At 43.5% G+C, this 13,507-nt stretch overlaps 1 protein-coding gene across 1 annotated transcript in view; it reads left to right on the top strand.

Moving 5' to 3' along the window:
- The first annotated feature begins 268 nt into the window (after positions 1-268).
- Positions 269-13,507, top strand: part of TNKS2 (tankyrase 2) — a 40,423-nt gene continuing 27,184 nt past the window's right edge. Inside the window, exons 1-7 of the mRNA XM_056849533.1 lie at positions 269-485; positions 7,658-7,882; positions 9,394-9,489; positions 9,933-9,969; positions 10,918-10,993; positions 11,562-11,656; positions 12,234-12,300. Of these exons, the coding sequence (XP_056705511.1) occupies positions 269-485; positions 7,658-7,882; positions 9,394-9,489; positions 9,933-9,969; positions 10,918-10,993; positions 11,562-11,656; positions 12,234-12,300 (813 nt within the window). The remainder of the gene's footprint in view (positions 486-7,657; positions 7,883-9,393; positions 9,490-9,932; positions 9,970-10,917; positions 10,994-11,561; positions 11,657-12,233; positions 12,301-13,507) is intronic.

Genomic DNA, 13,507 nt, shown 5'->3' with positions numbered 1-13,507 from the left:
CCGCCCATGCGCGCCTTCCGACGACCCTCCCGCCTCCCCAACGCGCATGCTCGGTGCACGCTTCCCTCACGCTCGCGCAGCTCGGCTGTTCCGCCTTCCGGCCCTCGGCGGCCGCGTCGGCCTGACTGAGGCGCCGTCTTCTCCCTCGCTCCTTCTTTCAAACACCCCCCCTTGCGGGTCCCCCCCCCCTCGGAAGCCACGCAGGCCGGGCATGGCGCGTGTCGCGCTGTGAGCGGAGGGGGAGCGGGAGGGCGGCGTCCCCCTGGGCATGGCAGGGCGCCGGGGGGGAGGAGGGGCGGGCTTGGGGGAAGCGCCGCCGCCGCCCGCGTCGTGCTGCGGCGGAGGAGCCGCCGAGCCGGCCCGCGAGCTCTTCGAGGCCTGCCGCAACGGCGACGTGGAGCGCGTGAAACGCCTGGTGCGGCCGGAGAACGTCAACGGCAGAGACACGGCCGGCAGGAAGTCCAGCCCCCTCCACTTCGCCGCAGGTACGACCAGCAAGGCCGCCGCCGGCTCTGCCCCTCCTTCTCCCCCTCCTCTCTGGTGTTTTTTTTTTTGGGGGGGGTGTTATAAACTTGTGGGGTTCTTCCCATCCCTCCCACCCATCCATTATCCTTTTCCTTCCCTCCTTCCCTTTATCCTTTTCCTTCCTTCCCTCCCTCCTTCCCTTCCTCCCTCCTTCCCTTTTTCCTTCCTTCCTTCACCTTTTCCTTCCTTCCTTCCCTCCTTCCCTTTTTCCTTCCTTCCCTCCTTCCTTCCTTCCTTCGCTCCTTCCTTCCCTCCTTCCTTCCTTCCTTCGCTCCTTCCTTCCCTCCTTCCTTCCTTCCCTCCTTCCTTCCCTTTTCCCCTCCCTCCTTCCCTCCCTCCTTCCCTTTTTCCATCCTTCCCTTTTTCCATCCTTCCTTCCCTCCTTCCTTCCCTCCTTCCTTCCTTCCTTCCCCTTTTCCTTCCTTCCCTCCCTCCCTCCCTCCCTCCTTCCCTCCCTCCCTCCTTCCCTTTTTCCTTCCTTCCTTCACCTTTTCCTTCCTTCCCTCCTTCCTTCCCTCCTTCCCTTTTTCCTTCCTTCCCTCCTTCCTTCCTTCCTTCCCTCCTTCCCTCCTTCCTTCCCTCCCTCCTTCCTTCCTTCCCTTTTTCCCTCCTTCCCTCCCTCCCTCCCTCCTTCCCTTTTCCTTCCTTCCCTTTTTCCATCCTTCCTTCCTTCCCTCCTTCCTTCCTTCCCTCCTTCCTTCCCTTTTTCCTTCCTTCCCTCCCTCCCTCCCTCCCTCCCTTCCTCCCTCCCTCCCTTTTTCCTTCCTTCCCTCCTTCCTTCCCTCCTTCGCTCCTTCCTTCCCTCCCTCCTTCCTTCCAGGTGTTGTTTGTTTATGTTCAGGCTTGAGCGGAAGGGAAGGGATCGTCCAGGCTCTGGCCATTTAAGCACGGGAGGCTTTGCCTTGGATCTGCCTCTCAGTCGAGAGACCAGCCCTCCGTTTGCAAAGATCTGAGCAAGGCTGTAAAAGAGGGGACGTTTTTGGAGGGCTTGGATTTGCCATGAGTCAGGAGCGACTTGACTGCGCTTAACACACACACACAGATCAGTGGTTCTCAGCCTTTTATTTGCTCCATCCCCCCCTTTCACCGTTGTTCAGAATATAATTCCCCCCTTCCCCAAGATAGTCATAAACTTTATTGAATGTCGCAGATTACATTAAAAACAAACTACAATTTTACAGATTGTACATCTGCAGGACATCACACTTTGCTGAATAGTGGTCCCAGTTCCCCCCCATGAACCCCAAAATCCCCCCCCGGGGGTGATTCCCCCCTTGTTGAGAACCCATGCTCTAGATGCACGTTTTCCCCATCCAGATTCTCAAAAAAAGACTCCCCCACCCCCGCAGTGTTTTGAGAATTTGGATGGAGCAAAATGTGCATCTAGAGAGCAGCAAATCCAAGGCAAAACCTCCCATGCATAAATGGCCTTTGTATGCAGACGGATTGTAAAGACTGGTGTCAGGACCCAGCATTTGCCAGATGGAAATATGGATATGGGGCTAGAATTATGGCTCAGCAATTAGTCCTCTATTTCACCCCTGCAGGAGGATTCCCTATTATAGCATAAAGTTGAGGAAGCGAGAAAGTGGATCCAAAGGAGGGGGGTGCTATGGGCTGGCCACAAACCGGAGTACTAGGAAAATGCATCTCCAGGAAAGTAGTAAAGTATTTAAGTGGTCATAGTGTTAACATTGTGGGTTTTGAAGTGGCCATAGTGTTAACATTGTGGGTTTTTAAAAGTACTAAATGGATGTGTAATCTCTCAGGCAGCTACAACTTTTGTTTAAAAAGTACCTGATGCTTTGCATTAAATATTTCCCCCATATGTTGCATGGTAAGGCATGAATGCTTAAGGCTGTTTCACATACACGTATTACACTTTTCTTGTATGGAAAGCATCTCTGCAGGAGGGGGGAAACCCACATTGTCAGCTTGTAGATTGTCAGTTCTGATCTGATTATCGGACAATCTGTTTACACATATGTTGGAGATTGGTGTCTGGCCAGTTTCTCAGCATATGTCCCCCTTAGTAAATTACACATCTGTACCATTGCATAAGGGATGAGAAATAGGTTTCAGTATGTGAAAACACTCACCCATGTAGCAGTTTTCATTGGGAACAGAAAGGCTCTGTGCTTTATTACTCATTTATGTGGGAACTGGTTTAGCCATCATAGTGGCCCAGAGTAAACTATTCCCCTACTCAGGATCACTTTCTATTATAAGACCTTTTATCTATCTGTCCATCCCACTCTTCCTCTACAGAGTTTGAGGCAGTGTACATGGTTTTTCCCCTCATCCATTTTAACGTTTTTTATCTTTACAGCATCCTATAAAGTAGATTATACTGAGAGAAGTAAGACAGCTGAGTGGGGATTTGAACCTGCACTTCCCAAGGCCCAGTCTAAACTGCAGTCACTATACTGCACACTTAACAACCCAGACTCCTACCTGTAGTGTAGGACTAGTACTGATTTGTTTTATACAGCTAGTATAGCGATTTCTTATGGAAGGTATCTGTAATACGCTGAATGCTCCAACATGTTATTTAACCTCTGAAGAACAATATACGTGTTCAGTTCGGCTCTGGCCCAATCTCAAATGCATACTTGGCAACCATCTGGGTTCCAAAATGCCAAGACATTTGTTGCTAAGACAGGAGTGCTAATTCTTGCACCTCAGTATATGGTTGGAGGAAGAAGGGAAAAGCATGACAAATAAAAATGGGTCTTGTCCAGTTCCTAATATTTCAACATGCTGCTGTTGTGTTCAGAATAGGTTAGTAAAATATAAGTTAAGGGTGGGATTTTAATAAGCCGAGAGTGGCAGAAGAGCTGGGCTTATATGTGCTCCTGGGTTGAACCATGGCATTTAAGACAGACCCTTGGAATGAACCATTATTCAAATTGCCTCTTACATTTAGCTGCATGTGTAGTGCTTAACTTGTAAGAACAATGTCCTCTGTGTCCTCTACTTCCTTTTCATTTTGTGTGTTTGTGTATATGTAAGTTTATTTGTATCTCTTCTGCGTGCTCTGTTTAAAATATGACCAGTGGTGCAACCAATAAAGTAGTAACTCCCTGTATTTATTATGGTATTAGCTTTTGGGGGCTAGAGTCCATTTTATCAGATGCATGAAGCTCTTTAGTGGATGAGAACCCAAAAGCATAGCTCTGCATGTGATTTCCAATTGGGGCCAATCAGATGCTCAGGATACATATACCCTGAGTGAAGTATACCTATTCTGAAAGAAGGATTTTTTTTTTTAAAGAAGAGTATGCTGACTTTCTCTACCTTTTTAAGGAGAATCAAATGGCGTACAATCTTTTTTCCTTCCTCTTCCCACAACAGACACCTTGTGAGATAGGTGGGGCCGAGAGAGTTTAAAGAGAACTGTGACTAGCCCAAGGTCACCCAGCTGGCTTCATGTGTAGGAGTGGGGAAACCAACTTGATTCACCAGATTAGAGTCCACTGCTCTAACCACTATACCACTCTCAGTGCAGTTAAGTATGTTAAGAAATGTCATAGTATTGTGCAGAGCACAAATATGGTGGAATAAGGACCAGTCAGCATGGCTGGCTCCCAGTTTAATTAGGTAATACTCATTTTGTTGGATTACATATTCATTTATGCTTTGCTTCTTCATGGTGGCTGGAATTATTTGCTGGGAAGTTTTTGCTTACTGTAAGGAAGAAATTGTCCCTCATTAGTATTGATTGATCTTGCCGTGCCTTATCACTACCAGTGGCTTCCATTTGGGGATGGATCTCATCCACTCTGATTGGATTTGCATTCATTTCATCTGATTCGGCTGCTTTTAACCTTGTCTCCACTCAGTACAAACCCAAAGTAACAGTGTCAAAAGCAACAGAAGACCATCCAACTTCACAAATACTACTCTTCATCAACAGACTAGTTCGAAAGCAGTGCAACCAATAAATGGGCTGTGGCAGGGAGTGACAACTTTGCCCTTAATCAATGCAGTCTCTCCCCAAAAAGACAGGCACTCACTTCCTCTCCTCCTTTTAGGAGGCAGATTTCTTTATAGTTCAGGAACTGGTAGTGAGAATGATCAGATTCTGAACTCATGTGATGTGACACAGCTCATCTGTTGCTTGCATTGCTTGAAACTCTGGCCTTGTTTTATTAAAAAAATAGCTACCTCCTCTATATATTCAGGGTATTTTTATTTTCCCACTGAGGTTACCTCTTTATTCATCTGACAAAGTGGGTTGTGGTTTGCTAAAATTTGTGATACAATACATTTCTCAGTTTTTAAGGGGTTACAGGTATCCTCAGGAGCCCCGTGGCTCAGGGTGGTAAACTGCAGTACTGCAGTCCAAGCTCTGCTGACGACCTGAGTTCAATCCCGATGGAAGTCGGTTTCAGGTAGCCTGCTCAAGGTTGACTCAGCCTTCCATCATTCCGAGGTCGGTAAAATGAGTATCCAGCTTGCTGGGGGTAAAGTGTGGATGACTGGGGAAGGCACTGGCAAACCACCCTGTAAAAAAAAAAACAGTCTGCCTAGTAAACGTCGGTATGTGACGTCACCCCATGGGTCAGGAATGACCTGGTGCTTTTACTGGGGGCCTTTACCTTACCTACAGGTACCTTATTTTTGCTGCAAGCAGGTTGAAGTAGCCAGTGAGCATAAATCAGCAGCTTCTAGAAAGTACAGCAATGAGAAGACAACTTACCACACCTGTAAAAGGGGGGGAGAAGTATATAGGGTACTTGTAGTGTGGCCCTGATCTAAATAAGTTAGTTGTTACTGACACAGGCCCTATTGCTTAGTCACAGTTAAACTAGCTGGATTGAGGAGTGTGCCAATTATGTAATTTGGAGGGGGGAGGGGCAGCACCCTGCAGCTACCTTTGTCTCAGCATGTCTCTGCCATTGGTTGACTTGGGTTTTAGATTGTTTTCCTGTGCTATTCTCCACCTCCCTTCCCTGTGGAACTGATCTCAAAACGTTCTTCCTTCCTTGTTTATCTCCCACAACATTTATTTTCTTCATTTCACCTGTCTTGCTTTTCCTCTAAGGAGCTCAAATTGGCATACATGATTCTCACCTCCATTTTATCCTCTGGTTAAATTGAGAGAATGTGACTTATCCATGGGCCCCTAGCTAGTTTCATGGCTGGGTGAGGTTTTGAACTCAGTTCTCTCTCAGTTCTGAATTTGAGACATTAACCATTGCACTATTTTATGAGTGTAGGTGAGGTTGAGTGTGACTTCTTCCAAATGGCTAGTGAAGATATGGTCTGCAAGTGTAGTCAGATTAGTCTGTTAGTGCCTTGTTGGTTAATCCTTCATCTGCCTTTCTTGTGTTAAAAATACAATTTATCTATCTTGTTTGATGTGATTATTAAAACCAGCTCAGTATGAGAAACTTCATTTGCTGGGGTAAAGGTAAATTTTGTTTTTCAAAGGTTGACAAGTTAAAATACATATTTTGGACAACATTTTCTAAAATCTGTGGGATATCTTCATATTCTGTACATTCGCAGTGGTCCTATAAAATAAGTAAGGGTTATTTCCTTTATATGAATAAGGAGACTGAGACATGGTTCATAGTTATGTTGGAATATGAATTTATGGAAGGCCTGTTATGCTTCCCTGCTGTCACCCCGCTGACTGCTTCGGGACTTCCTTTTGATTATGCATGCCTTTTCCACCTGTCAGAGGTCGCCTCGCTTTTACCGCGCATTTTGCCCACATTTTCCAGATTCTGGCTAAAACAGCATCTGGAAAACACGGGCAAAACACGTGGGGAGAGTGAGGCGGCCTCTGATGGGAGGAAAATCAAATGCATAATCAAAAGGAAGCCCCGAAACAGTTGGCAGGGGTGACCACAAGGAAACGTCCATGCATAAAAGGTCTGAGACTTTATACGAAGAAGTATTTGTATTAAAAATGACACTAACTGTTTCATTAAACAGAGATAAGAAATTATGGAGGGGAAATGGGCTCATGGAACCATGAAATTCAGGAAGTACAGGGTAAATGCATTTATGAAAAAATCAAATGTAATCAAGAGGAATACAGAGTCATTCACAATAGCAGTAAATTGGCCATTTGTCGAGTTTTGCTAAGCAAATTAAAACCTGTAATCTCTAGGAAACAGTTTCCTTTAATCTGTGTGTGTATATGAATATTCATCTCCACATTCTGAAATATATTCATAATTGTCTCTTCCGTTCCAGCTTATAGCATGTAACTTAGGGCTATACCATTTGTGACTCATTAGCCCAAATGTTGTCAGGCCGAGCCATGCTACAACACACAGGGAGCTTGTGAAACTTTCTGCTTCCTGTTTGGGGTGAACACTGAGACCTGGGGTGGGGGAAATTATGAAGCACAATTCATGAATAAAGGCCCGAGTCCCCAACATTTTTGAGCCTGCAGGCACCTTTGGAATTTTGACACAGGGTGGTTGGCACAACCACGAAATGGCTGCCACTGGAGGCAAAGCCAACCACAGAGTGTCGCAGAATGAGATAGTGCCTAACTTTAATAGTAACTCTTCAGCATTTCAGACAGAAGCTCTGCTTAACAGAACAACTTTTTAGATAGACAACACAAAAAATATTTTCTTGCATTCACTTTCAGTCACGCAGTAAAGATCCTTGTGCTGTGGTGGCAGCTGCCACCAAAGCAGTTACTTTAAAAAAAATCTGCACAGCCAATCAAAAAGCCCTGCTGGGCAAAAGTCCCACGTGGCCCCGCCCACTTTCTAAAACCATTTGGCAGGCTCCCTGATGCCCATGGGTGCCAGGTTGCAGACCCCTGGATAGAAGGCTATGGCTGTGTTTCACCTAGGTCCCAAGTACACTTCATGTCCCAAGTATGCTTCATGTAATTTTATTGAGTGTATGGTCCAATCCTGTGCATGTTTATTTGGAAGTCAGATAATAGGAAGAGTGAGGCACCCAGGTCCAGCTGGAGCTTAAATTACATCTTGTTGTGACCTCTGAATGCAGCTTCTGTTTCTTTATTCATTTGGGCCAGCTCAAGGTACCTTTTCCAGTTACAGCACACTTGGAAGATATCATGCAGGATTTAGCAAATTGGATTTCCTTCTTTCCCTTAGCAACCTTCTTTTGATAGTTAAACTGTTTATTTCAGGTTTCGGTCGTCGGGATGTAGTTGAATATTTGCTTCAAAGTGGTGCTAATGTTCATGCACGAGATGATGGGGGCCTCATCCCACTTCATAACGCCTGCTCTTTCGGCCATGCTGAGGTTGTCAATCTTCTCCTGCGCCATGGTGCAGATCCTAACTCCCGGGATAATTGGAACTACACACCTCTTCATGAAGCAGCCATTAAGGGCAAAATAGATGTCTGTATAGGTAACATCTAAAACTTCTGCAATGATTTTTTTTTGTATAAAATGATTTAAGACTATTTCTTTGTTAATTTGCAAGTTTTCAGATCATTATAGCTATTTTGTAGGAGTGAGAAGTGACTAAACTACGTTAAACTGTAATTATGATGAAAGACCAATGTTAGGTTCTCGGGGTTATTATTCAAAATGTTGAACATATATAACTGGCAAGTGAATCCTCTTATTCGGCTTCCATTACTGGGAAGCTGACAGATTGGTAGCTAATATAGCAGCTTCCTGATTAATTTTGAGTATGATCTATCCCCAAGTAAGGATGTCTGCATATAGGCAGCTGTATAACTTCCAGTGGATCCCACCTCCATGACATATAGGCACATGTGCATTGCAGTACACTGGTGTTAAGGTATAATGAGAGGGCAGTGTGTTTCCTGAATATTCATCCTTCCCAACCCAGGGCAACATTGAAGAATTTACTTTCAGCTTCTTCCTTGCCAGAGTCTTGAATTAGGGAAGGAAGATTGGATGATACACAGGAAACGTGCTGCTGTCTGGTTCTGGGTTGTGGTTGGCATTCAGCAGAGCACACCCATACTGAGGAGAGGGAGGGATGTGGACTCTTAAGAACACAAAGCAGAGCCCTGCTGAATCGGACCAGTGGTCCATCTAGTCCAGCATCCTTTTCCACTCAGCCACCAACCAGGGCATAGAGGTCAAGCCCTTTCCTTGATGTTTCCTGCTGGCCCTGCTATTCAGAGGTTTACTATCTCCAAAGGTCACCATGGCTAGTAGCCACAGAAAGACGTGTCCTTCATGAATCTATCTTTTAAAGCTGTTTACGCTGTTGGCCATCACTAGACCCTCTGGCAGTGAATTCCACATTTTAATCACTCATGTAAAGAAATATTTCATTTTGTCTGTCCTGAGTCTATAGCCCATCAGCTTAACTGAATACTCTTTGAGTTCTGATGTTTTGGGAGAGGGAGAAAAAGTTCTCTCTGTCCGTTCTCTCTACCCTGTGCATAATTTTATAAACCTCTATCATGTCTCCCCCTTAGTCATCTCTTCTAAACGGAAACATCCCAGACGCCTCATCCTTTCCTCATAGGAAAGGTGCTCCAATCCCCAATCATCTTGGTTGCCCACTTAGGTTTCTTTAGTTTAGATGGAGCATAAAGATCCTTAGATATGTTTCATTGGAGTTGTTTATTGTTGTTCTGCTCCAAGGGTCAGTTTTCTGATCACACATTACTTATATTTTTCTACCTGATGCTGCCGTTCATGGAATGGCATTTGAAGATGTTGGGACTCCTGTCGTTCTGTTCTGAGCTTTTCATCACAATCCTGCGCAGAGTTTACCCAGTCTAAACTCATTGATTTCAGTGGGCTTCAATTACTGTAACTCTCCATAGGCCTGCACTGTTAGTGTTATCTGGTCCTGATTTGGCATTGCATGCTTATTAAAAACCTAGACTTCTGTCGCAGGATTTTTAAAACCAGTGTTGTTGCAATTTTTAGTGCTGTTGCAGCATGGTGCTGATCCAGTCATCCGTAATACAGATGGAAGAACAGCACTGGACTTAGCAGATCCATCAGCGAAAGCAGTGCTTACCGGTAAGAGTTGACTTCTTAAATCCCTGTTGTTCAAGTTCTGCTGTCTTCTGCAGTTGTTTCCTAGTGTTTTTGCATACTGACGTGAGTCCATATGGAAGCATGAGTAGTTGCAGTGGGAAGGTGCCAACTCTTCCTTATTATACACATGCTTCTAAAATAGTTGGCTATAAAGCCCTGGTTGTCTGCTTCTGCTTTGCTAGGTCACATCATAAGCTAAACTGGTAAGCAGAGTGTTCTCTCCCCACAGAGTTTTGACCCATTCATGATTGTATTGAGGACAGTCCCTTGATTTCAATATAAATCAAACTTTGTGATAGTGCCAAATATTCATATGATATTCTCACCAAGCATCTAGTAGTATCCTTTGTTTCTTGACTTGAAACAAGTGTGCTAAATGTATACTTAAATAAATAAGAAAAGGCTAATCTTCACTTTAATTTTAGGTGAATACAAGAAAGATGAACTCTTGGAAAGTGCCAGGTATGTATTAGTATAACAGTTTACGTTTTCTGTATTTATATAAGGAAGTTTTGTATTGGCCTATGGCTAAACAAATAAACAAATACTATCAGTATTAGTATAACAAACTCACATTAATGTATATATTGAGTTTCTGAATGTTGACGCTTGAAAGACGAGAGAAGCTTAACTGAAAGACTTTGAGTGATCATGTGCATCACAGAGGCTATTCTAACTTCAAAACTGCAATGAAGGGCTAAAACGTTCCTGGCCAGATAGCATCATGGTGTTAATTATTTGGACAATTTATTGTTTCCTTCTTTTATTCCTGTTACACACACACATACACACCCTGAGAGCACTGCGCTCGGCTGAGAACAACTTGCTGGTGGTCCCTGGCCCTAGAACCATCCGACTGCCCTCGAACAGGCCAGAGCCTTTTCAGCTCTGGTCCCAGCCTGGGGGAACTCTCTGTCTAATGAGACCCATGTCCTGCAGGACCTAACTCAGTTCCACAGGGCATGTAAGACGCTGAGGGCAGCGACAATATATTGTTTGGCTGGCCTCCCTGCCCCTTCGCCCTTTTCCCATGTGCTTTCCCCTTCCTACCCTTCCTATTTTTTCCTTCCCTCTTCTGCTCCTCCATCCCTGCCATCAGTGTCTTCCTGGCTTAGGCCAGTTTGGTCTTGGACTTTCAGTTTAGCACCTTGGCAAACCTCCTTGAATGTTTTTCTTTTTGCTATATATGTGCATAAGACATAATGTTCAGGACAAGAAATAGGTTATTCTGCTTGTGCTATTAAAATCAGTGATTATTTTAATAACTTAGACTTTGTATTTCTGTTCATAGCTATATGTTAGTTACTTTATGGTTGTGCAGTGTTGTACTCTGAATAAAATGAAGTTTAGTGATCTGCCTGCATCATGTTCAGGGGTATTAATTAATAAGGAGTATTAATTATCTTTCAGGGGTGGAAATGAAGAAAAATTGATGGCCCTTCTCACACCACTAAATGTCAACTGTCATGCAAGTGATGGCAGGAAGGTATTCTGGTTTTAAAATACATATTTAAGATAACTTCATTTTAAAGTATTAATTGAAGTTAAAATATAGGCCGGTTTCACACTAATTATTTGTATCGTTTAATTAAACGTTTTATCTTTTTGTGTCCGCACCATTTACTCTCCATTTGGTATTGGATACGTTTTCCAACCATTTAATCTCCGCGTTTTCAACAGACACTTATACAACAATGTTTCCCTTTACTCAGTTTCCAAGGCTACTTCCCCAGAGGTGCGGATGGCATTCATTCCCCCCCTCCTTTTTCTACATCCACTTTGTTGCCATTTCCCTCCCCTCCCTGTCCTCTAACCATTTCCCTGCTTTTAATTTTTTAAAATTTAATGTATTTCGACTAGCAAAGGAACATGAGAATGGTGAACTAACCCCCCACTAATCCTCCTGGGGTCGCTGTAAGTCAGATGTGACTTCACGGCTTAATAATAACAATAATAATGTATAATGTCTTCATTGGAATGTTTTTCCAGTGTTAGAAAATGATTGCTAAATTTATTTGTTTAATTGTTACATTTAATTATTCTTTTATTTCCAGTCAACTCCTTTACATTTAGCATCTGGTTATAACCGTGTTAAGATTGTACAGCTGTTGTTACAACATGGAGCTGATGTGCATGCTAAAGATAAGGGGTGAGTATGTGTTGTGGGATGGTACTGTGACGTACAGATTGAATTAAAGTTCTGTCCGCTTACATTAGGAAAACTGGCATGTCTCAGATTGTAAAAATGTGTTTTAGAAACTTTTATTTTTTAATCAGAAAAATAAATAAAGTCTTCAGAGAAGCAAAACGAGACATATATTAGCATCTACTAGTGCCAGTTAGATTTTTTTCTTCAACATGCTGCACTTTCATCAAAGAATTATAAGATTGCTATGTTACTGAAATGTTAGACTTCCTGAGCTAGTTCTGAAGTGTGTTATGTTCCACTGCATGCTGACAAGCTCCTAAAATCTATCTTTTTGGATTAACTTGAGTAAAACGCCCCAATTTAACAACTAAACAATAGGATTAATTGATTACTTTGGGGCAAACTCTGTTGGGACCATATGATGATGGTGCTTCTCCCAAACTGTCATATGGGCATTTTGATGGGTTTTTAATATTATTGGAGAATAATTATCAACTATGGTTAAGCTGTTTTGAAAAAGGTGTTTGCTTATTTGCAGTGCTCATGTGCTCTAACTGGAATGTTCTTCATCTTTCAGAGACCTGGTGCCACTTCATAATGCGTGTTCCTACGGTCATTATGAAGTAACAGAACTTCTAGTAAAGGTTAGTTTCTTAAATCTTTGCTGTTATTTCAGGAAGCTGTTGTGATTAATTCTGAATGTGCAGTTGTTAAGAAAAGGTGTTTAATAGTTAACTTGTTTCCCAAGCTAGCTAGGTTAGTCTTTCAAAATGGCTCTAGTGAGGTTTTGAAGTAAAACAACTTACTGAGAAAAACAATAGACTGCATATGGACTGGAATATGTGGAACTGCCACATTTACTATTTATAGGGGAGGGACAGTGGTAGAGCATCTGCTTGGCCCGCAGAAGGTCCCAGGTTCAATCCCTGGCATCGCCAGTTAAAGGGACTAGGCAAGTAGGTGATGTGAAAGACGTCTGAGACCCTGGAGAGCTGCTGCCGGTCTGAGTAGACAATACTGACTTTGATGGACCAAGTGTCTGATTCAGTATAAGGCAGCTTCATGTGTTCATGTACTTTTGAGTTTTAACACATAATGCTACTTTCACTTTTAAAATATAAGAAGTCTAATGAGGTACTGCAAGTAAACGAAGCAGATGGAGATACAGACAGCTAAGACTATTTGTATATTAGGAAGCAGGCTCGGGGATGCAATTGCGGAGGAAAGTCACTGCCGTTGCGCTGGTTGTAAGGACTTCCCTGCACTTGTATGGTAATAGTTATTGGCTTTGAAAACTCAAGTTCAAATCCACTCTTCGTTCTGAAGCTTTCAAAGTTGCCTTAGGCCAAATGCCACTGTTTCATCATGAAGTTAAATTGTCATTTTGGATTTATGGAGGGGTTCATTCCCAGCATCTCCAGTTAAAAGGAACAGATAGTAGAGGATGATGAAGAAGAAGAGTTTGTTTTTATATGCCAACTTTCTCTACCACTTAATAAGAATCAAACTGGCTTACAATTGCCTTCCCTTCCCCTCCCCACCTTAGAAACCCTGTGAGGTAGGTGGGCCTGAGAGAGTTCTTAATAGAACTGTGACTAGCCCAAGGTCACCCAGCTGGCTTCATGTGTAGGAGTGGGAAAACCAACCAGTTCACCAGATTAGAGTCTGCTGCTCATGTGTAGGAGTGGGGAATCAAACCTGGTTCTCCAGATTAGAGTCCACCGCTTCAAACCACCGCTCTTAACCACTACACTATGCTGGCTCACCAGACTTCTGTCTGAAACCCCGGGGAACTGCTGCTAGTCAGAGTAGACAATACTGACCTTCATAGACCAAGGATCTGGTTCAGTG

The sequence above is a fragment of the Euleptes europaea genome, chromosome 5 (genome assembly GCF_029931775.1).
Source record: "Euleptes europaea isolate rEulEur1 chromosome 5, rEulEur1.hap1, whole genome shotgun sequence".
Classification (NCBI taxonomy): Eukaryota; Metazoa; Chordata; class Lepidosauria; order Squamata; family Sphaerodactylidae; genus Euleptes; species Euleptes europaea.
Note: the sequence above shows the minus strand (reverse complement) of the source record. Positions and strands in the feature narration are given on the sequence as shown.